The following is a 26,193-nucleotide window of genomic DNA, read 5'->3' as shown; positions in this document are numbered from 1 at the left end:
GAAAGTTCTGGTGATGAGGCATTCCGCCAAATGACTTTGACGGTCTGCTCGGGGAACCATCCGACAGGATCCACCGTTTCCTTTTCCCGTAGGGCCTTGAGGACATTCCGTGCAGACCACTGCCTGATGGACCGGTAGTCAAAGGTGTTTTTCCGCAGAAACTGCTCCACGAAGGATAGGTGGTACGGCACGTCCCAACTGCACGGAGCGTTCCGCGGCAATGTGACCAGGCCCATCCTTCGCAACACCGGGGACAGATAGAACCTCAGCACGTAGTGACACTTGGAGTTTGCGTACTGGGGATCTACACACAGCTTGATGCAGCCGCACACGAAGGTGGTCATCAGGATGAGGGCCACGTTGGGTACATTTTTCCCGCCCATGTCCAGAGATTTGAACATCGTGTCCCTCCGGACCCGGTCCATTTTAGATCCCCAGACGAAGCGGAAAATGGCTCGGGTGACTGCCACGGCACAGGAGTGGGGTATGGGCCAGACCTGCGCCACGTAGAGCAACAACGTGAGCGCCTCGCACCTGATGACCAGGTTCTTACCCACAATGGAGAGAGATCGCTGCCCCCACATGCCAAACTTTTGTCGTACCTTGGCTACTCGCTCCTCCCATGTTTTGGTGCTCGCCCCGGCACTTCCGAACCATATCCCCAGCACCTTCAGGTAATCTGACCTGACGGTGAAGGGGACAAAGGATCGGTCAGCCCAGTTGCCAAAGAACATGGCCTCGCTCTTGCCGTGGTTAACTTTGGCTCCCGAGGCCAGTTCGAACTGGTCGCAGATGCTCATCAGTCTGCGCACGGACAGCGGATCCGAGCAGAAGACGGCGACGTCATCCATGTACAGGGAGGTTTTGACCTGAGTGCCTCCGCTGCCTGGGATTGTCACCCCTCTTATGCTCGCATCCTTCCTAATAGACTCAGCAAAGGGTTCAATACAGCAAACAAACAAGACCGGGGACAGAGGACAGCCCTGTCTGACTCCAGATTTGATCGGGAATCTTTCAGATTCCCACCCGTTGATTGAGACTGCGCTACTGATGTTTGTGTAGAGCAGTTGGATCCAATTGCAGATTCCCTCCCCAAACCCCATTTTGGAAAGCACGTCCATCATGTAGGTGTGCGATATCCTGTCAAAAGCCTTCTCCTGGTCCAGGCTGATGAGGCAGGTGTCCACCCTCCTGTCCCGTACGTAGGCGATCGTATCCCTGAGTAGCGCGAGGCTATCAGAGATCTTCCTGCCGGGTACAGTACAGGTCTGATCGGGGTGAATCACCAGCTCCAGAGCAGACTTGACTCGACTGGCTATGACTTTGGACAGAATCTTGTAATCAACATTAAGCAGTGAGATGGGCCGCCAATTTCTGATTTCTACCCTCTCCCCCTTCTGCTTGTAAATGAGGGTGATGATGCCTTTTCTCATGGATTCTGACATGCTACCGGCCAGGAGCATACTCTCGTATACTTCCAGCAGGTCCGGGCCGACCCAGTCCCACAGGGCCGAGTACAACTCGACCGGTAAGCCGTCACTCCCGGGAGTTTTACTCGCCTCGAAAGACTCGACGGCCTTTGTCAGCTCGTCCAGAGTTAGCGGCTTGTCCAGTCCCTCCCTCCTGCTGTCATCTAAGACCTCTGTGATAGATGACAGGAAGGACTGGGAGGCTCTGCTGTCTGTGGGCTTCGCGTCATACAGCCCAGCATAAAAGGATTTGCTGATCCTTAGTATGTCGGACTGGGAAGACGTTACCGAGCCATCTTCTTCCTTCAGGCTGCTGATAACAGAGCTCTCTCTGTGTACCTTTTGGAAGAAGTAACGCGAGCACGTCTCATCCTGCTCGATGGAGCGGACTCTGGACCGGAAGATGATCTTGGAGGCCTCCTTGGCAAAGAGCGAGGCCTGCTGGCTCTTCACCTCTTGGAGGTCCTCCTTGACCTCGACCCCCATTGACTGCAACCGGAGTAGATTTTGCATAATTTTCTGGAGTCGGGACAGTTCCCTCTGTCTCTCTCTCGCCTTCTGAACACCTTTGTGGATGAAGAACCTCTTGATGTTCTCCTTAATCGCTTCCCACCAGTGAACTGGAGACTCAAAGAGGGGTTTCACGGTCCTCCAACCATTGTAATCCCTTTTGAGTTCCTCAACGTTCTCTGGGGTCAGCAGTGTCGCATTGAGCTTCCACGTCCCTCTGCCAACCCGCTGGTCGTCCTGTAAGTGACAGTCGGCCAGTAAGAGGCAGTGGTCGGAGAAGAACACCGGCTTGACGTCGGTGGATCCGACCGTGACAGCACGGGAAACAAACAGGAAGTCAATCTTGGAACGGGCAGACCCGTCCGATCTTGACCATGTGTATCTGCGCTGCGCTCCGTCTGCAGGTTTGCTGAAGACGTCGTGCAGTTTGGCATCCTTAACTGTTTCTATGAGGAATCTGGACGTAGCGTCCAGTTTGCTGTCGTCACTGCCGGATCGTCCAGCCGCATCGATGATGCAGTTGAAGTCACCGCCTAGGATGACCGGCCTGGACGTCGCCAGCAGCAGTGGGAGCTGCTGGAAGACGGTCAGCCGCTCGCTGCGTTGTACCGGGGCGTACACGTTGATCAACCGGAGCGGAGTGTTGTTGTACATCACGTCTGCTACGAGGAGGCGGCCGCCCACCACCTCCTTAACTTCGGAGATGGTGAAGTTACCTCCCCGCAGCAGAATACCCAGGCCGGAGGAACGGCAGTCATTTCCCCCCGACCAGATCGATGGCCCGTGGGACCACCATCGCGACCACTGCCTGTAGGTGCTGAGGTGTGGTATTCCACACTCCTGCAGAAACAGTAGGTCAGCTTTGACCTTGGCAAGGTAATCCAAGGTTGAAACACATCGCGTAGTAGATTTAATGCTACGCACATTAATGGAAGCAATTCTTACACCCATTTTTTACTAAAAATTAGTTGTTGCTTCCCATACCATTTGTCCTCGCTAGTCCCAGTCCTTCCCCTTCGGGATGTTCCTGCATACCCATCGTATGCGCAAGCAGTTTCACGTTGGTTGGGCTCAGAAACCCCTCCTGATTTTTCATGCAGGGTTTGTGCCGCTCGGGTGACATCGGGGGGGTCTTGTAGGCAGAGAGGATTGGGTTGTCCTCAGCTGCTTCCATCTGTTCCTCCTCGAAAACATCACAGCTCCCGGTCTCCCGGAGCTCAGGTGCGCCAGACGTGTCTTTGCTCCCGGTGTCGCAGAACTGAGATGCGTTGGCCACTTCGTTACGTGTGGGGCATTGGGGTTGGGGCATGCTGGGCCCATCACAGCTTCCAGTGCCCGGGGGCTGGGATGCTTTATCATCCATCTCGGAGTTCTGCCGCCTCTTTTGAAGGGGCTGTCGTTCCAGCATTTCCCCGTCCAGTGAAGAGGAGTTGTTGCAGTCTGATTCAGAAGAGAGCCTCCTCTTGCCACTGGTTTGGGTGGTGGCTTTGGGATGTTTTTTCTTTGTGGTTTTCCTCTGGACCACTTGCCACTGACCTGTTTGTCCATCTGCTGCCTCCTCCTCCATTGATTCTGTCTGTGGGGGAGGGGTTTCCGGGCGCTGGGTAGGTGCTGGGTCGTTGGTTTCAGCCGCCTCCCCTTCCTTCTCAGGTTGAAGTTCCTCACTGCGGAGAAGGTTGCTGGTCTCCTTTCGAACAGCGGACGCCTTCGTCGAACCTTCGCCCGGCCATTCCTTGGACCTTGCCGCCTGAGCATAGCTCAGACAACGTTTGGGACAGGTCTTGTAGAGATGGCCTGCCGCACCGCACAAGTTGCAACACTTAGTCTGCTTACAGTCCTTGGTCTGATGGCCTTCCTCCTTGCAGTTCTTGCAAACAACCGTGCTGCAGTTGGCTGCCATGTGACCAGATTTGCCACAGGTGCGGCAAACTCTGGGCTGCCCAGCGTAGACCAAGAAGCCTCGACTTCCCCCGATAGCGAAGCTGGAGGGAGGGTGGATGATGGCTCCACTGGGATCTACCTTCAAGGTCACCTTGACCTGCCGCTTGCTGGTCCAGATCCCAAAGGGGTCCTTGACATCAGTGCTGCTGCCGGCCACCTCGACGTACCTGGCGAGAAAGGTGAGTACATCCACCACCGGAACATGGGGGTTGTAGAGGTGAATCGTCACCACCCGGTCCCGTTGTGACGGAAGCGTGAAGAGCGGCTCCGCTGTGAGGATCGACAGTGGCGCCCGGTCCCCTTTCTCCTTGAACGCCTTCAGGAACTTGATGCATCCCGCCACGTTCCGGAACGTCACGTCGAAGTATCCACTGCTGGGGAAATCCATGGCCATAACGTCAGCGCTATCAACACAGGAAGCAGCAGGCCTGCTGAAGTTTACAGGTGAAGAGGAGATATGTTGCAATCCATTGCTTCAACTCCTATTATAGTAATGATGCCTTTTTTTTTTACTATTCTTGACATTAGAAAAGTATTCATGCTGATTTAGTATTTCTCCTTTTTAATATTCATTTCAAAACATTCTTTGTCCTATGGGGTTCTGCAACTCACTATAATCCAATGCTGCAATTGAATTAGCTATGCGAAGGTGAATGGCTGTGAGATGAGCTTTTCCTTATCTTAACATTGAATCATGGAAATTACAGCACAGAAGGGGATCATTCATGCATAGAATTGCCACCAAATCTTTCAGATAGCCTGACAGAAATTGTGATGTTGCCATAAGGGGAGATTTCCCCAATGAACAAAGATTTCCCAGCTTTTCCCAGTTGGGCAGCACAGGGGTGAGCACCACAGCCTCACAGCTCCAGTTACCTGGGTTCAGTTCTGAGTACTGCCTGTGTGGAGTTTGCAAGTTCTCCCTGTGACTGTGCGGGTTTCTGCTGGGTACTCTGGTTTCCTCCCACAGCCAAAAGGTTGATAAGTAAATTGGCCATTATAAAATGCCCCTAGTGTAGGCAGGTGGTAGAAGAATGGTGGGGATGTGGTAGGGAATATGGGATTAATGTAGGATTAGTATAAATTGTTGGTTGGCACAGACTCAGTGGGCTGAAGGGCCTGTTTCAGTGCTGTATCTCTCTATGACCCTATTTGTTATTTCTATCTAAATTGTAAATATGTTTGGTTGTTTTTACAATCTTACTGATAATGGTGAGTATAGCACATCTTTTCACTGTGTTTACAATTTCACCAAACAACAGTGATCAGAGGAGAGAATTTCCTAATGTGAGAAACCTTCCATACCAGCCAGGGTTCTACCACTCTGTGATGCAAATCATTAGACCCTCCTAGTACTCCATACCACAGCATTGCCAATGTTGAAAAAGCAGAAGAAAATTTCAACCAATACTATGAAATTCATTGCAGCTTAATTGGCCTGATTTTATGGTAGGTGAGATATGTCAGCTGTTATCAGTTTCAACAACTAATACAATGCAGAATCTACTGGAGCACTGTTGTAATGAGTCATGTCAAGCCTCACTACAAATAACATGATCCCACTGTGTCAGGGGTCTGTTTTAAATTTATGTCACTTCAGTTTCTCACTGTGTTAAACAAAGCAAAGTGGATCCAGACATGGAGTAATAGTCCCTGTCAAACCACTTTTTTTTTAAAAAAGAACACAATGTATGACATATGTTATATATTTTTTCATATTATCTTTTCGGAATTTTGTTACGATTTAAATATGTAACTGCGAATGAGGAATGAAGTAAAGGTCATCATGGCAAATTTTGAAAGCTAATTTTTTATTGTTTAATTTGAGCTGTGGCTGTAATTTTACAGTGATAGCAGTGAGTAACTGGTTTCTTTCTCCGCAGTAGTAGACTCCCATGGTGGCACCTTTTTCCCAGTACATGAACTGTGTTCCTATGAATTTTATATATTTGTGAGGAGGTAGATTCACACAGAGCATTACATAAATATAAATCTCCCGTCTTCACCATCTCAGTGGAGAAGAAACATTGGCAAACATCTATCTTCCTGTCAAATGACATTCTTAACCCAGTCGTTCTCTTAAGAGATGTTGGTGCTATTTTTAATGTAACTAACTAAAAACATACCAAAATATTCTTCTTAAAAACTAATGAAACTGTGGCAGAGCAGAACTACTGGCACTCTGCCAATGCCACTGTATCAGTGCTACTATTTTAGTAATGGTTGGGGGCATTGTGGTGGCCCAGCGCATTGAGGTAGCAGAATGTGTTTGGCATCAGAGGTGTGGTGAGGCACAGATTCAGTCCCCACAACATCAAGTTCGTGACATTGATGTGATGAGGGGGGTGGGGGAGTTGGTGAGTGTTATTGAGCAGAAGTTAGACATTTCCTTAACGGCAGGCAGAGGAAATTTAAGAATGCAAGCTGTCTCTGGGCTGCTCTCGCTCACACAGCTTCTCAGAGCTGCTTCGTCAGAGGCTTAGAAAAGGCTCTTTAATTGACCTGTGTACCATGGATGATGTATGAAAGAAAGAAGGAACTTGCATTTATATAGCACCTTGCATCAAGCCAGGATGGCCTATGGTCCTTTACAACCAATTGAGAACTCTTGAAGTGAAGTTACTACTGTAACGTCGGAACTGCAGCAGCCAACAGCACACAGCAAGATCCCACAAACTGCAATGTGATAATAACCAGATAATTTTGATTCAGTGATATTGGTTGAGGGATAAATATTGGTCAGGATACTGGGGAGAACCCCCAATCTTTTCTCAAAAATATTGCCATGGGATCATTTACATCCACCTGAGATAGTTGATAAGGCCTCAGTTTAATATGTCACCTGAAAAACAGCTACTCCGACTCAGTACTGCAATGTTAGCCTCGATTTTATGCTCAAGTCTCTGGACTGGGACTTGAACGCACAACCTTCTGATTCAGAGACAAGAGTGTTGAATCATGAATGACACCTAAAGGAATGCCATCAAACTGACTTCATGCGAGGTGAGGTCGCTGGGGTAAAGGTACACCTAAGACCTGGACCGCATTATCCATCCCACTGAGGATGAATAAGTTATTGGTTTGTGGAGAAGGGGAGCATCACAGGTAAGTCCAATCTTGCCCTTGTCCAATGTCCATACAAGCACTTTTCAACAAGGGTCACTGAATGGAATAAAAGCAAAATACTGCGGATGCTGGAAATCTGAAACAAAAACAGAAAGTACTGGAAATACTCAGCAGGTCTGGCAGCATCTGTGGAGAGAGAAGCTGAGTTAATGTTCCAGGTCAGTGGCCTTTCATCAGAACACAATACTGAATGGGACCCTGATAGACCTTTCTCCCTCTCTAGTAAAGGGCACCCTGGCCAGTAGTCACAGTCCCATTGTAATCCTAATCAATTGACTCAGTACAAACCCTGATTGAATCAGAATCCCTTCAGGCCTATAGTGGTTAATACCACAACCATTATGGGAGGTCATTAGGAACATAAACAGAAACATAAAAAATACAACAGTAAAAGATCTTTTAGCTTATGGTCTTTGCTATATGGTGGGAGCCCAGTGAAGAGTATATTGCAATATTTATAAAATTGGAAAGACATGAAATCCAGCCACAATGTTAGCAAGCAGCTTGTGAGATCAGGCACAATTGTTAAGACATAAGGCTGTTTCACAGAATAAATCAAGCTTTGATGTGCCTTCCTTAATATATAGACTCCAACTTAATTTAAGTGTTGACTACACTTATTAATGTTTTTATTTATTTACATGCCTGATCAGAGTGTGCTGTTGTGTAACATTAAGAAAGCCTTAAAAAATAGTGCTCTGGTGTAAGGTCTAAAAAAAATGTATGAATTATTTTCTGTGGAAAGACAAATCCCACAATTTTAGTGGAGAAACAAATGTCACTAGCAATTAAAATGAGACACACATTTTAAAATATCACGGAAAGTCTAAAATATCACCAGTGTTTTACATGACAGATGTGTCTGCTAACATGCTGAAAATCAAGTTATACTTACAACAGAAGAACATAAGACCAAGGCAAGGTCATTGAAGACTATTTGCTCAATCTATCATTTAGGGCTCTTTCAGTACTGTCACACCAACTTTCTTTGTTGAATGATAATTTTCTTTAATCCACTGCCTGGAGAAATGTAAAAAAATAACGGATTAAAAAAAAGATGACTTTGCTGGCAGTTTAGGATGGCCACCTAGTTTGGAACACTGTATCCTACAATGCAAGGCCTGTGAGGAGGGAAACAAAATGTCTGCTCATTTCCCAGCAAGAACCAAGACCCAGGAAGTTTGGGGACACCACCTGTTCTTTTTGGCAAGAGGAGAGACACTGCTACCATGTTTGAATCACTGGGTGACTGCCATGTGACTGTCAAGTCTGTGCTTTTAAGCTTGTGTTTCTCTACTGCAGCAAGGAGAAGCAACTGGATTCTGACACATGCAGACCGAAGTGGGGGTCCCTCTCTCTCTCTCTCCATTTCCAGCTTACAAACTTCGAACTCTGCCTGTTGATTGAACACCTTTACATACTCCGGCTACATTCAGAAACACCGTTGGAGGAAATCATCCACATTGCTGTCTCCAAGAGACCCACCGAACCAGCCATCTACCTCTTCAAACTAAAAACCTCAAGACCACTGAATTCAGCTAGCCAGCCAAGTCACCAAACACCACAGATTGTATAACTCCTTTTTTTCCTATGGACTCTAAATCAATCAATCTACCTTCCCCCACTCTGTAACCTATGTGTGTTTGTGTAAACCTCTAGTGTGTGTCTGAGTGAAAGTTGGCGCATAGTTTATTATTTTCATTAGTTCGGTTTAGGTACAATAAAGTTAACCTCTTTCTTTGTTAACTCAAGAAACCCTGTCCAATTGGTTCTTGTTATGATCATTGCAAGTAAGTAATAGAACACCTACTGAATTGGACAGTACATCCACTTTAAGAAAGAATTAAACCTGTTGTGATCAAACAAGGAGAGGGAAAAGAAGGAAGCCCTTGGACCCCTCCTCACTTGACCGTAACAGTACTCTTATTGATATTGCTTTAATTCCCTTTCTGTCAGTAAGCCAAATCCCTTTATTTCCTGTTGACTTGAGAATCACTTCAATTCCTTTTCATTAAAATAAGGAATATGCTTCTGTCCATCTTTCCTAAAGTTTTTACAGTAATAAGGATGAAGTGGTGGCATGGTGTATTAGCACATGAAAACACAATTACCACAAGTTATATAATGTTTGACCCTGTGATCTGGGCAGCAGTGCTGTAGGAGGCTGACTGAAGGGGAGAAACAAGAGCTATCCACAGGCATACACTTCCCAATGACCGGCTTAGGACAGCATTGATAGAGGCTTGGAAAGAGATTCACCTGTCTTACCTCACAGCAGCATTTAGTAAATGGCAAGGGAAAGCAAGAGAAAAAAACAAGAGGTGAAAGGGAATTCTACTCTCAAATAAAAACATAACACCGTAATACTCAGCATTCAAAATTTACTGAAAACAATTTTTGACAATTTTATAAACTGGAAAGGGTGAACATATTTTTAAACACAGGGTTAATAAAGTTTAAATGTGTCAAATGAACTGTTGCATTCTTCCTTTGTATATTTTATATTGCTAATATTAGTTATTATTCTTTGCTTCTTATGTGTATGTTCAGATGAAAATTGATAACCATATATATTTAATACATTTCAGAAATAGAAGTGTAATCAACTGATGTAATTTTATAGTCTTAACTGAAGTTTAATTTGTAATTGGAGGCTGCAACACTCTGTTTAATCATTGGCTGGGTTTGGAACAAGCGTCTGTTAACATATTAATGTGAACCAGGTGGAGGCATTAAAACTCTCTGAAAACAAAATGAGGCATCAATTTGCAATGAAGTCCTGTCACAGATTGAGAGAAATGATTTAAAGATGTCAAAGGTTTTGATTTTTTTTCTGCGTAAGCTATGCAACATCTAACACTTCAGCATTTTTATCTGCATAGAGAAAGATATGTATTTATGTTTCACTAATAATCACTGTAGGATAATTGTCATTTTTTTTTTCTAGCTGCTGTTAACTTTCTGCGATCCTTACTTGAGCCTGACCCTATTAAACGGCCCAACATCCAACAGGTACTGGCTGATCTCTGGCTGAACAACAACTATCCAGGGACACCTACGTGTAGCAGTGTTTACCAGGACCGGTAAGGTGTAATCAGCCGCTGTTGAGAGGCTCTGTATGTCTGATTAGAGGATTAGGCCTCCTGTCTCACAGCAGGAGGCATTCTGTCAGGTGATTATGGAGAAGCATTTGAGGATGGCCCTGAAGAATCCCAGTGCTGTCTTGGTTGGAGGAGGAAATATGCAGATGGGGCAAAATGAAGAGGGAACGGCCAGATCTGGATGCATATTCTGGTCTCCAGCTGATACAGCAGACAGGCGATCTGCTCTCAGTGATCTGCCATTGTCATTCTTGAGCCAGTCACTAGAAAATGTGCAAGAGAAGTCTGTGGTGTTTCACCCCATAATTTTCCTTGTTGGGAACTGCAGAGCTGATTTTTGCCACTTCTGAAGATGACAAGGCCAGGATCAAAATCTCAGCCTATTAAGGACTGCAGACACAAGCTTATATTATATCACAGTTAAGCAGTAACTTGGAATATTAATGCCCTATATCATCCATAGGATAGTCAACAGCATTTTAATTAGGCTATTTGTTTTTTTTAGTATATCAGCTGCGGATTCAAGCACAAATAAAATGAAGTACACAAACAGAAAGTCCATGCCATAACAAGAACTCAGAGGCAGGACCTTCAGTTATTTAATCGCCCTTGTAGTAGTTTTCCACTGGATCAGTATCTGCCACTGGTGTAACATTGCAGAGAATTGTGTTTGTTTGGTCTCTAGCAATCACTGCGTTGAAAGATTAGTGTCAATTCAGTGTGGTGTTTTAAATTGTAGCCATTGATGGATATGTGTTGCACCAGCAGAAAGTGCTGTAAGTAGAAATCCCCAGCTCTTCATAGTCACCACAAATAGTGGCCTGAATGCAGACATTTATGATTGCTGGTGGCAGTGCATTGCCTGAGGTGAGGTCCCCATGCTGCAGGAGCGCTATCATCATTGTATTGCAGCACTACCGCATAGTTGGGACATCTTCTGGTGCTAGTGCTGTGATATAAGTACAGCAAGAAGCTATGGAACCAGGGGGCCCAATAATTACATGTTTGATTTCTTTAGTATTATGTCATATCCACTCCGGCATTTCATCTGGTTATAGCCGGCAGAAAGCTAGACTGTTATAATGAAGTGAAGCAGTGGAGCAAAATGGCTTAATGATGAGCACTTAGTTGTGATACTTAATGCACCACACTTCCCAAAAAGTTGGTGTTATGCTTCTGCCATTCTCCCAAGACAGGTTTTTGCATAGTCGGTGAGCTAAAGCTAATGTAGTGGTAAATTTTCACGCTCATACTATTTTATACCTGTTCCTTAAATAGCATGTGCATTTATTTAGTTCAACAAGGTCAGGGACATAGCCCGACAAGTGGACTGTAACACTGCACCAAACAGCATAACAAAAAAAGGAAGGAAGGTACCAGCCCTTCGTTTTGCAAGCTGGAACATCAGAACTATGTGTCCTGGCCTGTCGGAAGACCTTACACAAATCAACGATTCTCGGAAGACCGCCATCATTAACAACGAGCTCAGTAGACTCAATGTGGACATTGCAGCACTTCAGGAGACACACCTCCCTGCGAGTGGATCTCTAAGAGAGCAAGACTATACCTTCTTCTGGCAGGGTAGGGATCCTGAAGAACCAAGACAGCATGGAGTGGGCTTCGCCATCAGAAACTCTTTGCTCAGCATGATAGAGCCACCCTCAAATGGCTCGGAACGCATACTGTCCATCCGACTGTTCACCGCCTCTGGTCCAGTACATCTACTCAGCATCAATGCTCCAACAGTCTGCTCCCCACCTGAAGCTAAAGACCAGTTCGACGAGGAACTCTATAATATCATGAGTAGCATCCCCAATACCGAACATCTGTTCCTGCTGGGGGACTTTAATGCCAGGGTTGGGGCCGACCATGACTCATGGCCCTCCTGCCTTGGACACTATGGCATTGGAATGATGAATGAGAATGGACAGAGACTTCTGGAGTTGTGTACCTATCATAACCTCTGCATCACCAACTCGTCTTTCATACTAAACCTTGTCACCAGATTTCTTGGAGGCACCCAAGATCACGTCATTGGCACCAGCTGGACCACATCGTCACAAGGCGAGCCTCTTTAAACTGTGTTCAAATCACACACAGCTTCCACAGTGCGGACTGCGACACCGACCACTCCCTGGTGTGCAGCAAGGTTAGACTCAAACCAAAGAAGCTGCATCACTCCAAGCAGAAGGGCCACCCGCGCATCAACACTAGCAGAATTTCTCATCCACAGCTGTTACATAAGTTTCTAAATTCACATGAAAAAGCCCTTCAAAACACTCCCACAGGGGATGCAGAGACCAAGTGGGCCCACATCAGAGACGCTATTTATGACTCAGCAACGACCACCTATGGCAAATGTGTGAAGCGGAATGCAGACTGGTTTCAATCTCACTTTGAAGAGCTGGATCCTGCCATAGCCGCTAAGCGCATTGCACTGCTGAACTACAAGAAAGCCCCCAGCGAGTTAACGTCCATAGCACTTAAAGCAGCCAGAAGCGCTGTACAAAGAACAGCCAGGCACTACGCAAATGACTACTGGCAACACCTATGCAGTCATATTCAGCTGGCCTCTGACACCGGAAACATCAGAGGAATGTATGATGGCATTAAGAGTGCTTTTGGGCCAACCATCAAGAAGATCGCCCCCCTCAAATCTAAATCAGGGGACACAATCACTGACCAATGCAAGCAAATGGACCGCTGGGTGGAGCACTACCTAGAACTGTACTCCAGGGAGAATGTTGTCACGGAGATAGCCCTCAATTAAGCCCAGTCTCTGCCAGTCATGGATGAGCTGGACGTACAGCCAACAAAATCGGAACTCAGTGATGCCATTGATTCTCTAGCCAGCAGAAAAGCCCCTGGGAAGGACAGCAATACCCCTGAAATAATCAAGAGTGCCTAGCCTGCTATACTTTCAGCACTCTATGAACTGCTTTGCCTGTGCTGGGACGAGGGAGCAGTAACACAGGACATGCGCGATGCCAATATCATCACCCTCTATCAGAACAAGAGTGACCGCGGTGACTGCAACAACTACCGTGGAATCTCCCTGCTCAGCATAGTGGGAAAAGTCTTTGCTCGAGTTGTCGCTTTAAACAGGCTCCAGAAGCTGGCTCAGCGTGTCTCCCCTGAGGCACAGTGTGGCTTTCGAGTGGTGAGATCCACCATTGACATGCTGTTCTCCCTTCGCCAGCTACAGGAGAAATGCCATGAACAACAGATGCTCCTCTATGTTGCTTTCATTGATCTCACCAAAGCCTTTGACCTCGTCAGCAGACGTGGTCTCTTCAGACTACTAGAAAAGATTGGATGTCCACCAAAGCTACTAAGTATCATCACTTCATTCCATGACCATATGAAAGGCACAATTCAGCATAGCGGCACCTCATCAGACCCCTTTCCTATCCTGAATGGCGTGAAACAGGGCTGTGTTCTCGCACCTACACTGTTTGGGATCTTCTTCTCCCTGCTGTTCTCACATGCGTTCAAGTCTTCAGAAGAAGGAATTTTACTCCACACAAGATCAGGTGGCAGATTGTTCAACCTTGCCCGTCTAAAAGCGAAGACCAAAGTATGGAAAGTCCTCATCAGGGAACTCCTCTTTGTTGACGATGCTGCATTAACATCTCACACTGAAGAGTGTCTGCAGAGTCTCATCGACAGGTTTGCGGCTGCCTGCAACGAATTTGGCCTAACCATCAGCCTCAAGAAAACGAACATCATGGGACAGGATGTCACAAATGCTCCATCCATCAATATTGGCGACCACGCTCTGGAAGTGGTTCAAGAGTTCACCTACCTAGCCTCAACTATCACCAGTAACCTGTCTCACAATGCAGAAATCAACAAGCGCATGGGAAAGGCTTCCGCTGCTATGTCCAGACTGGCCAAGAGAGTGTGGGAAAATGGCGCACTGACACGGAACACAAAAGTCCGAGTGTATCAAGCCTGTGTCCTCAGTACCTTGCTCTACGGCAGCGAGGCCTGGACAATGTATATCAGCCAAGAGCGACGTCTCAATTCATTCCATCTTCGCTGCCTCCGGAGAATCCTTGGCATCAGGTGGCAGGACCGTATCTCCAATACAGAAGGCGGCCAACATGCCCAGCATGTACACCCTAATGAGCCAGCGGTGCTTGAGATGCCTTGGCCATGTGAGCCGCATGGAAGATGGCAGGATCCCCAAGGATGCATTGTACAGCGAGCTCATCACTGGTATCAGACCCACCAGCCGTCCATGTCTCCGCTTTAAAGACCTCTGCAAACGTGACATGAAGTCCTGTGACATTGATCACAAGTCGTGGGAGTCAGTTGCCAGTGATCGCCAGAGCTGGCGGGCAGCCATAAAGGTGGGGCTAAAGTGTGGCGAGTCGAAGAGACTTAGCAGTTGGCAGGAAAATAGACAGAAGCGCAAGGAGAGAACCAACTGTGTAGCAGCCCTAACAACCAATTTTATCTGCAGCACCTGTGGAAAAATCTGTCACCCTGGAATTGGCCTTTATAGTCACTCCAGGCGCTGCTTCACAAACCACTGACCACCTCCAGGCGCTTACCCATTGTCTGTCGACACAAGGAGGCCAAATAAGAGAAGAACAATGAAGTTGAGTTGTTTTTACATGACAACAGCAACAACAGTTTGTAGTTATGTACCATCTTTAACATGATAAGATATCCCAAGGCACTCCATAGGAGCATTATAAAGCAAAAGTTGACACTCAGCCACATAAGGTGATATTAGGGCAGATGATCAACAGCTTAGTCAAAGAGATAGTTTTTAAGGAGCATCTTAAAAGAGGAAAGTGAGGTAGAAAGGCAAAGAGGTTATGAATGAAATTGCAGAGCTTAAGGCCTTGGCAGCTGAAGGCACTGCAACCAATGTTGGAGCAATTATAGTTGGGGATGCTCAAGGGAACAGAATTAGATGAGCGCAGATATCTCAGTGGGATGTGGGGATGGAGGAGATTAGAGAAAGGAAGGGGCATTTGAAAAGAAGGATGAGAGTTTTAAAATTGATGCGTTGCTTAACTGAGCCAGATTAGGTCAGTGAGCGTTGTTGAACGTGACTTGGTGCGAGTTGGGACACGGGCAGCAGAGTTTTGGATCACCTCAAGTTTAAATAGGGTAGAATGTGGGAAGCTGGCCAGGAGTGTGTTGGACTGGTCAAGTCTAGACTTAACAAAGGCATGGATGAAGGTTTCAGGAGCAGATGAACAGAAGCAGGTGTGGAGTCAGGGAATGTTATGGAGGTGGAAATAGGTGGTCTTTCTGATGGAGTGGATATGTGGTCAGAAGCTCAGCTCGGGGTCAAACATGACACCAAGGCTGCAAACAGTCTGGCTCAGTCTCAGACAGTGGCCAGAGAGAGGGATGGAGTCGGTGGTGAGGGAGCAGAGTTTGGAGTGGAGACCAGAGATAATGGGCCCGGTTTTAACCTATACAAAACCCATCCATATTTAATCGGACAAAAGTTCTGCTCATCCCAGTATTGGAAGTGATTCTGCAATGTAATGAGCCTGCTCGTGGTTCAAATCTGTCCTCTTTTTAAAAAAAGAAGAAAAGCTGGCATTTCTATAGTGCCTTTCATGACATTAGGGTGCTCCAAAATGCATTACAGTCAATAAAGTACTTTTTGAAGTGGAATCGGTGTTGTAATGTTGGAGAAATGGCAGCCAGTTTGCTCATGGTAAAGTTCAACAAATAGCAGTGTGATGATGACCAGATAATATGTTAAAGTGATGTGGTTGGTGTTGGTGGTAGCACCACCTGGTATACCTTCCACTACTTGCCTCGCCCAGACCGCCATGTTGGTGGTGTGGCTCTTATCACCTAATCACTTTGGTCTGTCCCCTTACTCCTCTGGCATTTTCTCCTCCTTTGAGCATCTCACCTTGTTCTACCCCTCTTAGCTCTCATTTAAAATTCTGGTTCTCTAACGGCCACCCAAGTATCATGTCAGTTTTCTCACCGAGCTATCATCACTGTTTTCCTCCTTCAGCCTCTGTACCAAGCGACTTCTCATTCGCTGTGATTTCAACCTCCATCTGAATTATCATGTTCTCTGTCCTCTAGGCTCACTGCCCTCTTATCCTCCCTTAATCTCTCCCTCCATACAAACTCCATATTCACGGTCGTCCTCTTGACCTTGCCATCTCACGCGGCCTTGCTGCTCCCATTGTATCAATCACAGATAATGCTATCGCTGATCACTTCTTGTATCGCCCTCCAGCCACATCCCACTTTCCCTCACCAACCCTACTTCCTTCTGTGTTTGCCCCTAGGAAAAATTGTCCCCCAATTCACTTATTTTCAAAATCTCAACTGACTACCTCCATTCACCAAGACATTTCTGCAGCTGCCAATCTGCTCAACCATATCCTCACCTCCACCTTGGATGCCCTAGTCCCCATTAAAAGCATTACTCTCTCACCATGGCCGTTCCTCCTGGTAGGGCTCTGTTCATGTTCCCTTAAGTTCAAAAGATGCAGGTTTGAAGGGATATGGTGAAAAACTAGTTTAGCCACAAACCGCCAGGTCTGGCTGGACCACATAAAGCATTATCGGATCCTGCTCGTGTTTGCGAAAACTGCTCAACATTCCAGGATCATCCAGGAATGCAAAGATAACTCATGGTTTCTTTTCTCTACTGCAAACCTTCTTCTTATACCTCTCTCTGCTGTCTCCTCCACCCTCACCTCCAACAACAATGCGAGAAGCTCATGGGCTTCTTTGAAACTAAGATCTAGACCATTCAATCAGCTGTCTCTTCTATGCCCCTGCCTTCCACTAGCCCACCTGGCCAAATTTCCTCTGAGGCTCCCCCCTGCCCTAGCCCTGAACTTGTATCTTTCTCTAGTTACTCTTCCAACTCCCCACATGCCCTCTCCAAGCTCATCTTGTCCATGAGACCCACCTCCTGCTCTCCTGATGATATTCCCATTGAACTGTTGATCAGCCAACTTCCATTCCTGGCTCCCATGATATCTAATATTGTTAATGGTTCACTCCTCAGATACTGTCCCCTTCTCCTTCAAATCTGCCGCCATTACCTGTATCCTCAAAAAAAAACCCTTGACCTCACCGTCCGTGCAAACTACCATCCTATCTCCAACTTCCATTTCCTCTCCAAAGCCTTTGACTTGTTGTTGCTGCCCAAGTCTGTGCTCATCTTTCCCGGAACTTCATGTTTCAATCCCTCCAATTAGGTTTTGGCCCCAGCAGCAGAGCCGAAACAGCTCTTATCAACGGCAAAAATTATATCCTATGTGACTGTGACAAAGGTAAACTTTCCCTCCTCATCCTTCTTGACCTGTCTGCAGCCTTTGACACAGTCAACCGTACCATCCTCTTCCAACTGTCATCCACCTGGTGCACTTGCTTGGTTCCAATCTTATCTATTTAATCGTAGCCAGCACAAATCACCTGCAATAACTTCTCTTCCTGCTCCCACACCGTTATATCTGGTGTCCCCCCAAGGATCTATCCTTAGCCTCCTCCTATTTCTTCTCTACATGCTTTCTCTTGGTGACATCATCCGAAAACACCCTGTCAGTTTCTACAAGTACGCTGATGACACCCAGCTCTACCTCACCACCATCTCTCTTGACTCCTGCACGTTCTCTAAATTGTCAAACTGTTTGTCCGGCATCCAGTACTGGATGAGTGGAAATTTCTTCCACTCCCTAGCCACTCCCTGATTACTGTCTGATAAACATTGGCTACCCAACCAGAACCCGACGGGACCCGACGACATATGTCTGGTTCGGGTCGGGTCACATTTCTGGGTCCGGCATTCGGGCTCGGTTGGGTCGGGCCAAGGCGGACACGGTCTATCACCACCTTCGGTAAGCGGCTCCAATGTTCATGTACTTTTTGGACTTGAAAGGTGGTTTTGTTACTGTTATTTTAAGGTTGGGCAGATAAGCAACAAAGTGAAAAACGGAAAGTAGCTTAACTGACGGTCGGGTCGGGTTAGATCAGGCGCGGGAAACAATGGAAGGACCTGGGCTGGATCGGGCTCGGGGTTGGATGTGGTTCTGTCTGGCTCGGGTCAGGTTTCATTTGCAGACCCGAGCTGGCCTTTACTGTCTGAGGCTGAACCAGACTGCTCACAACATTGGTGTCATTATTTGACCCTGAGATAAGTTTCTGACCACATATCCACATCACCAAGGCTACTTATTTCCACTTCTGTAATATTCTTCAACTCTGCCCTGCCTCGGCTTATTTGTTGCTGAAAGTTTCATTCATCCCTTTGTTATCTCTAGACTTGACGATTCTAATGCACTCCTGGCCAGCCTCCCACATCCCTAAGCCATCCAAAACTCTGCTGCCCATGTCCTAACTTGCATTAAGTTCCGTTCACTTATCACCCCTGTACATGCTGATATGCATTGGTTCCTGGATAAACAATGTCTTGATTTAAAAATTCTCATCCTTGTTTTCATGTCGCTCCATGTCTCTATAATCTCTTCCAGTCTCACAACACTTTGAGCTATCTGTGCTCCTCTAATTCTGGCCTCTTGAGCATCGCCGATTTTAATCGTTGCATCATCAGTGGCCGTGGCTTCAGCCACCTAGACCCTAAGTTCTGGAATTCCCTCCCTACACCTCTCTGCCTCTCTACTTTGCTTTTCTCGTTCTAGACACTCCTTGAAACCTACCACTTTGGCCAAGCTTTTGGTTACCTGCCCTAATATCTCCTTATGTGGCTTGGGATCATATTTTACTTTATAATGGCCCTGTGAAGCACCTTGGGACATTTTATTTTGTTTAAGTTGCTAAATAAATAAAAGTTGTTGTTATTGTTGATAAATGTGCAGCACACTTGGGGAGAACTTCCCTTCTCTTCAAAATAGTGCCATGTCCACCTCAGAGGGAAGACAGGTTTAAATGTCTCGTTCTGACAGTGCAGCACTCCCACAGTACTGCACTAAAGTGTCAACCTAGCTTTTGTGCTCAAGATTCTGGAATAGCACTTAAACCCACATCCTTCTAACTTTGAGGTGAGAGTGCTACAACTGAGCCACAGCTGACACCCAGTTAAGAGGACAGGCTAGAACACAGTATTCAGTTCTTTCTACATCAGGTACTCATCCATAATTTGGTTCCCATAGTCCTTCCCCATTGTCAGTAGAAGATCTGTAAAGCCAACATTAAAAGATCCAACAGAACATCCAAGCCATCTGGAGGCACTGATGTTGTCTCATTTATATTGCAGCAGTGCTGTCAGAAGCTATAATCTAAATGGAGCATCTGCTTGTGCTTGACATATTTTAATTAAAAACAAATAGGAGAATTCAAAACGGACACCTATATGTAATTGAATTGCAAGCCCAGCTCTGGTGCTTGTAAGAATTATAGCACAGAAGGTGTGTGGGTGTTAGATTAGAGAATTCAAATCAAGCTGCTCTGGAGGTGGGAGTATTCACTTTAATTTAAGATCAGAGAGGATTAACAGCAGACTGCATGATGGAACAATGTGCTAGACATCCAATACACTGTGGCAGAATAAAGAGCTGCAAGGAAGATTGGATTCTGAGTCACATTTGCACATGTCTCTGATGATTGACTCAAGAACCGATTTTCACAGAGGCCTGGGAGTAGATCATTGTTACCTCACTGTCGTCTCAGTCAGGGAATGGTGCATAGAGTAAAAGTCCTAGAAGGTGACGGGGGAGCATATAAATTTGTAAAAATGTAAATAAATAGACAACTTTCAATAACTAATTTAGAACCAACCAAACTTTTCTCCTGTCAGATTATGATAATGACAAAGGGCTAAATTTTTTCGCTGATGAGTCAAGTCCCGCTGCCGGGTTCGAAAGCGGGAGCTGACTCCGCTCCACTGGGTGGCGGGACCCTGGGGCAGCATTTTGCTGGTGGCGGCCAATTAAAAGGCAACATGGCCCGCCCCCATGAGCTGTTGGTCCAATCAGAGAGCTGGCAGTTCAGCAGTGTCACCTAGCAGTGGCCATTGCTGAGGCTACATCACCAGGGAGAGGCGCCTAAATGGAGAGGTGTCCTTGAAGAGCAATGAGTTTGGATGGGGAAGCTGAGGTCAGGCAGGCAGGCCCTGGCAATCAGTGTGGGGTGGGGTGGGTGGTCGTGATGCATCAGTGGTGGCCATTTCCGTCGGGGGGCGGCCCTCCATGAGCCATAGAGTGCCCATCAAGGAGGGCCCCTCCCCGGAACCACTGGGAGGTTGCCTGGGTTTACCTGGCAGTTTCCCCATGCAGTGGCGGCCCCTCCCAATGAAGGCAAAATGCTCACGGGGCGGGAAGTGGCTCTTAATTGGCCACTTAAATCCACGCGCACTGCCAAGGTTCCTGCCCCTGGCAATATGCCATCGTGGTGGGAAGACGTCGGGCTCCTCTCCCAATGCCTCCCCCTGCTATTTTGCCACCTCTCCCTCCTCCCAGCCGGTCACCAATAGGCTGGGAAAATTCAGCCCAGAGAGTGACATGAGACTGCCATCACTAATGGGAAGCATTATAAACTCAGTCAATGTGGGGAAAGGAACCCTTCTTCGTCTTTGGCTTCCTTGTCTCGGGAGACAATGGGTAAGCGCCTGGAGGTGGTCAGTGGTTTGTGAAGCAGCGCCTGGAGTGGCTATAAAGGCCAATACTAGAGTGACAGACTCTTACAGGTGCTGCAAAAAAATTTGTTTGTCGGGGCTGTTACACAGTTGGCTCTCCCCTTGCACTTCTGTCTTTTTTCCTGCCAACTGCTAAGTCTTTTCGACTTGCCATACTTTAGCCCCGCCTTTATGGCTGCCCACCAGCTCTGGCGATCGCTGGCAACTGACTCCCACGACTTGTGATCAATGTTACAGGACTTCATGTCGCGGTTGCAGACGTCTTTAAAGCGGAGACATGGACGGACGGTAGGTCTGATACCAGTGGCGAGCTCGCTGTACAATGTGTCCTTGGGGATCCTGTCATCTTCCATGCAGTTCACATGGCCAAGGGGAAAGGAACTACTGAAGTATAAAAACAATCTTGTGCAAAATGCTTTGTATCGTTAGCGACACAGCAAAATCATTTTCTACTCATAAAAGTAGACAGTGGTAAAATGTATTAGCTATATTTTAAGGCATCAATCAGCCATTATAGGCAAAGATGCTGTCACAAGAATTTTATGGGACATTTATCAAACAAAAAGCATTCTGCCATAAAAAGCTGGTATTTCCAGTTCCTACCAGCACTTTAAAAATTAGATTGCTTTATTATTTCATACCCATACAGTGATGTATACCAACGTATTTTATATCAGCCAAAGATCAAATGCTATAAACTGCTGTTGCAATGATAGTGGCTGAATGTTTAATGTGTTCATCTGATGTTGTCTATCAGAGATATTAACCAATTTAAAACAATTGGATCAATGTTTCTGTTGCAATGTGATACAACAATGAAGAGCCAACAATAAATTTTGACCTGATGAAACAGAGCATGATTGATGTACGTTATACTTTAATTCCCCCCATTGTAGATGCATTTTTAACTTTAATATACAGTTTGTTACTAATGAGTAGGACGAGTGGTTTTTTGTGACAAGTAATTTGCTGTTGTTCTGATCCAATTAGAATTTTTGCTGCTTCTGGGATTTTTGATGCAAACCCAGGCAGCGAAATGTGTTACACACAGTTTAATTTGCAGAACTTGTTTGTGAGATGTTACACATGCTTTTATATTGAGCAATGTCTAGCAACAATCCCAATAATTGATCCACTCACTGACAGTTTGGTTGTAGAATACTTTGATGCCCTAACCTGCTTGCACTGTGGAATGGTACGGTGCTGGCTTTCACGCTTATCATTGTTTACATAATCAGTTTCAGGTTTCTACTGAAATTCCTAGGGAAGGGAACAAAAACAGCAGAGAGGAGGTGGATCAAACCTCCCTACTGCCATACATCAAACAGTGCCCTGCTCATGAGCAAGAAGGGCAGAAATCTAAAGACAGATCACCTCACCCACCCTCTCAGTGGAGAATTCAGGGAATGACTAACAACAAATATACTGGGGTATCAGGGAGAATACTATTTAGAAAGGTGTGAAATATGCTGAAGACCTTGTCAATTGAGAACGATTCAGTTTATTCGTGGTTTATTCATTTCAGTATTATTTGTCTTTGGATGTTGCACACTGATGTTTTTGAACCGAGATCCATTCTGCCTGCCTGTACATACTTTCTGTTTACAATATCTTCGACCCATCATCATGTTTCTGTTGCACTTTTGTGTCAACTTTTCCATTATAAACTCCTATGTCCACATTTATAATGAAAACTGCCAGTGTCAACTTGTCATGTGGTAATTACTGTTAGGGAATGCATGTTTTTATCGATACATTTATATGTTATTCCACAAGTAAATGGGGACCAAATGCATTTATTGGCTTTCATAGGAATTAAGCATTCAATGATAACTATTATTACCAACAGTTGCACATAGACAGTGATAATAATGATTACTCAGGGTCACAATTACAACAGAAGGTACTGGGGAATTCACCATGTCACAGGTTTTCGGCTTGAGGTGATTGGTTCGTCAAGCCTTTTGGAATGCTGAAGTATCTATTCTAACACCCCTCTACTTTATACACATTTTTTACTTTAGCTACATAAGAATCCACATGTCTCAAAGTATTACCTCATGCAGTTAACTGCCATAACTCCAGTTTTAACAGAGATCAGTGTCCACCCTATCGCAGTGTTCTTAGAGGAGTTAAGCCCCAAGAGGACAGCTGAAATATCTATGAGGCTGGGACAAAGAAAGCTTGTAGCTGAATGCTTGTCAGCTAAAGTCTCTGTTTGGCAGCACTTACTTCCTGATGAACGTTTCACTGGAAATGAAACAGATAGTTACCATTTTCTAACAGAAACTCACTTAAAAGATGAAGTTAATATAAAGAATTTAACTGCTGCTTTACAATTACACCTTCTTAGCAGTGATAGCACTGCAGTACTTCAGATTTGCATCTTCCAGCTGGACACAAACTCCGACTCTGCAAGCATCTAGAATCATCGGGCTGAATTTTCCCAGTCCCGTGGTGGCGGGCTTGGAGGTGGGGGGGAGGCATGAAAATTGTGGGGAGCCAATTTGCATATTAAAGGCACCAATTAGGGGTGATTTATAAGTAGCTACAATTCCTGGATTTGTCTATTTACAGCAGTGGCCTTAAAGGAACAGGCCAGGTCAGCAGTTTGTTATGGTACGACCGCTCAAGACAAAGCCCCCAATCAAAATATATGATTCTGATTGCGGTGGGAGCAATGCACTGTCAATTCAGTCCCATTGCTCCATAGGTAGCATCAAACATATCTTTAAGCTTTCCAAATCAAAGCAAGCAGTCGCCGAATTGAACAATCTAGGAACCCCCAAATGAGGTGAACCAAACCAGGTTTCTTTAGATATCAAAAATTAACTATTTATTGAAAAAAACTAAAATCTTAAACACAACTAAGATAAACCAATATATAAAGACCTTATAACTTATTTAAAGATTCTAACTCCCCCATTCATATACATATACCCAAATTAATGTGGTGTTTAATTAGCTGCCTGAAAAATAGAAATAACAATAATGTATTTGCAGATTATGCTTCCTGACGAATAGTCCTCTGATTCAAAGTTCACTTGCAGTCTTCCAAGGCCTGATGAGGAAAGAATCCTTTCAGAGATAGGAATTCAGCAGTTCAGTTCAGCATTTGAAGCATCAAACTTTTCTTCTTTCCAGTGATGACACAGGTCAATAATTTATGTTTTTTTGAAGGAATTAATCTGGCTTGACTTTTTAGAATTTTGAGGGAGAATAATAAACTAACTTCTCTTCCTTCAGTTTAAATGGGCTGAGAGCTCTTCTTTCTTCCTTCAGGTGTTAGCAAGCAGCTGTGTCAACTGTCTGTGTCTACCAGCCAGTTTCAAAGTCAAGCGGCAACATTGTATTTCATCTCTTCTCGATTTATATGGTTGTTGCTGGGTAACCAGAATGCACTTTGGCTTACAATCCCTGGAGCTTGTTACCTTAAAGATGTACTGATCTTTTTACAGCCTTAAAGGCGTACCACAATATTTCCCAAGGAGAGAAAAAAACAGGATCATGGCAATTTCATATCACAACTGTGGTATGTGAGCAATGCCACAGGATATTCACTAATTTTTTTTTAAAGTTCAAACAGTTAAATTAGAAAAGTACACTCATTAAAATCTGGAATTGGATTCAGAGAGCCAAAAACGTTGAGATGGGAATCAAAATCTAAAAATTAGGTTCTGATCTTCTGAATCCTGCTGCAATGAGTAGACCATTAAATTACATGACAATTAGATACCTTAGAACCACATTGTTGGCACAGCTTATATTAGCCTGTGGGAATGATATGTTGTGCTAATGATTCATTCTTAGCTATAGATGTCTATCTAAAATGTTGACCCTTAATGACATTGTTTATCATTGCTGCGAATCATACATTGTTAGTCAAAAGTATTCAGTAATTAGTTCTACAATGTGTTTACTCTTCCCTTCTGATATGTAGCAATGATAGTTGGTAACTGCCTGATGATTTCTACTTATCTAGGCTTCATCCAGAGGACTTGAATCAGAGTGTGCTCCTTCACATGACTGAGAAGCTGGGATATAAGCATACTGAAGTGGTAAACACAGTGCTGTCAAACCGAGCCTCCCACACCCTTTCCATTTACTTTCTGCTAAACAGGAAATTGAATCACTATTTTAAAAATATTCAGGTAAGTAATGGTCTGAGCAGTGAGGTTTTTTGGAAAGAATGTTTGAGGTCAGAAACATAAACTAGTGAGAAATATCTCACAATTATTGTAGTGTAAGAACTAGTGTAGCTAGTTAAGGCAATAAGTAGCTGAACCATGGAGACCACACAGGTCCCATTCTTGACCCCCAGTCTGTGCTGAGTCAGCTGATCTCAGATGGGACATTGTAGTTAGCCTCAGCACTTCAGGGCTGATGAAGGACAAATCAGCCAGGGTTCCTGCTCTTGTCCATTATCCAGTGACCTCCTACTGGAAGTGTGAGTGGTTGGATGCTGGGTAGATAAGGTTGAGCTATCATGCCTCAGCAATACTTGTTGTCTAGACTCATATGAAAACAGACAAAAAGAAATGCACTTACATAGCACATATCACAACCTGAGTGATTTGCAGCTAATGAAGTCCTTTCGAAGTGTAGACATTGTTCTAATGTAGGAAATGTAGCAGCCAAATAATGTACATTGTGATAATGACTCGGTAATCTGTTTTCGTAATTTTGAAAAGAGAAAAGAAAGACTTCCATTTATATAGTGCCTTTCAGGATCACCCAACATCTCAAAGCGCTTTACAGTCAATGAAGTACTTTTTGAAGTGTAGTCAGTGTTGTAATGTAGGAAATGCAGCAGCCAGTTTGCAATCAGCAAACTCCCACAAACAGCGATGTGATAATGACCAGATAATCTGTCCTTGTGATGTTGATTGAGGGATAAATATTGGCCAGGACACTGGGGAAAACACCCCTGCTCTTCTTTGAGATAGTGCCATGGGACCTTTTACATCCACCCGAGTAGGCATGTTGATTGAGGGATAGCGAATCCTATACTTTGTATTTACTCAGATAATCATTCGAGTGTGTGACATTTCTATTTGATTATTCTTTAAATTCACTCAACAAAAGAGGAAACTCTGGGGTTCAATACTGTAAATGTTGCCCACTTACCAGTCCCATGTGATTTTTTTTCTTCTTCCCCTCCGGTTAAGTTTATGTTAAAATAATGACAACCTGATGGCCAAGGCTCCTCTGTGGAGCCTTGTTAATGTTTTGTTTACTGAGTCATTCCGACATACTTCAGTGAAGTCATCTCTAGAATCTTGTTTGTGCTTTTCCACTTCCAATTATTAATGTTAATATGTTCAGCCTGTTTTCATAGTCATATTTTCCCTCATAAGAGAATTTTGCAATACATTATACTTTGATATTTTAGTGAACCTATTGATAAGCTAAAATATTAGCGACCATGAGACTGTGATATCATTCT

At 45.1% G+C, this 26,193-nt stretch overlaps 1 protein-coding gene across 1 annotated transcript in view; it reads left to right on the top strand.

The window, feature by feature from the left end:
- hunk (hormonally up-regulated Neu-associated kinase) overlaps positions 1-26,193 on the top strand; it is an 84,974-nt gene that overhangs the window by 40,045 nt on the left and 18,736 nt on the right. The window contains exons 6-7 of the mRNA XM_068040017.1: positions 9,994-10,129; positions 24,730-24,898. Coding sequence (XP_067896118.1) covers positions 9,994-10,129; positions 24,730-24,898 — 305 coding nt within the window. The remainder of the gene's footprint in view (positions 1-9,993; positions 10,130-24,729; positions 24,899-26,193) is intronic.

The sequence above is a fragment of the Heterodontus francisci genome, chromosome 10 (assembly GCF_036365525.1).
Source record: "Heterodontus francisci isolate sHetFra1 chromosome 10, sHetFra1.hap1, whole genome shotgun sequence".
Classification (NCBI taxonomy): Eukaryota; Metazoa; Chordata; class Chondrichthyes; order Heterodontiformes; family Heterodontidae; genus Heterodontus; species Heterodontus francisci.
The sequence above is the reverse complement of the archived record's forward strand: the minus strand, read 5'-3'. Positions and strand labels throughout refer to the sequence as shown.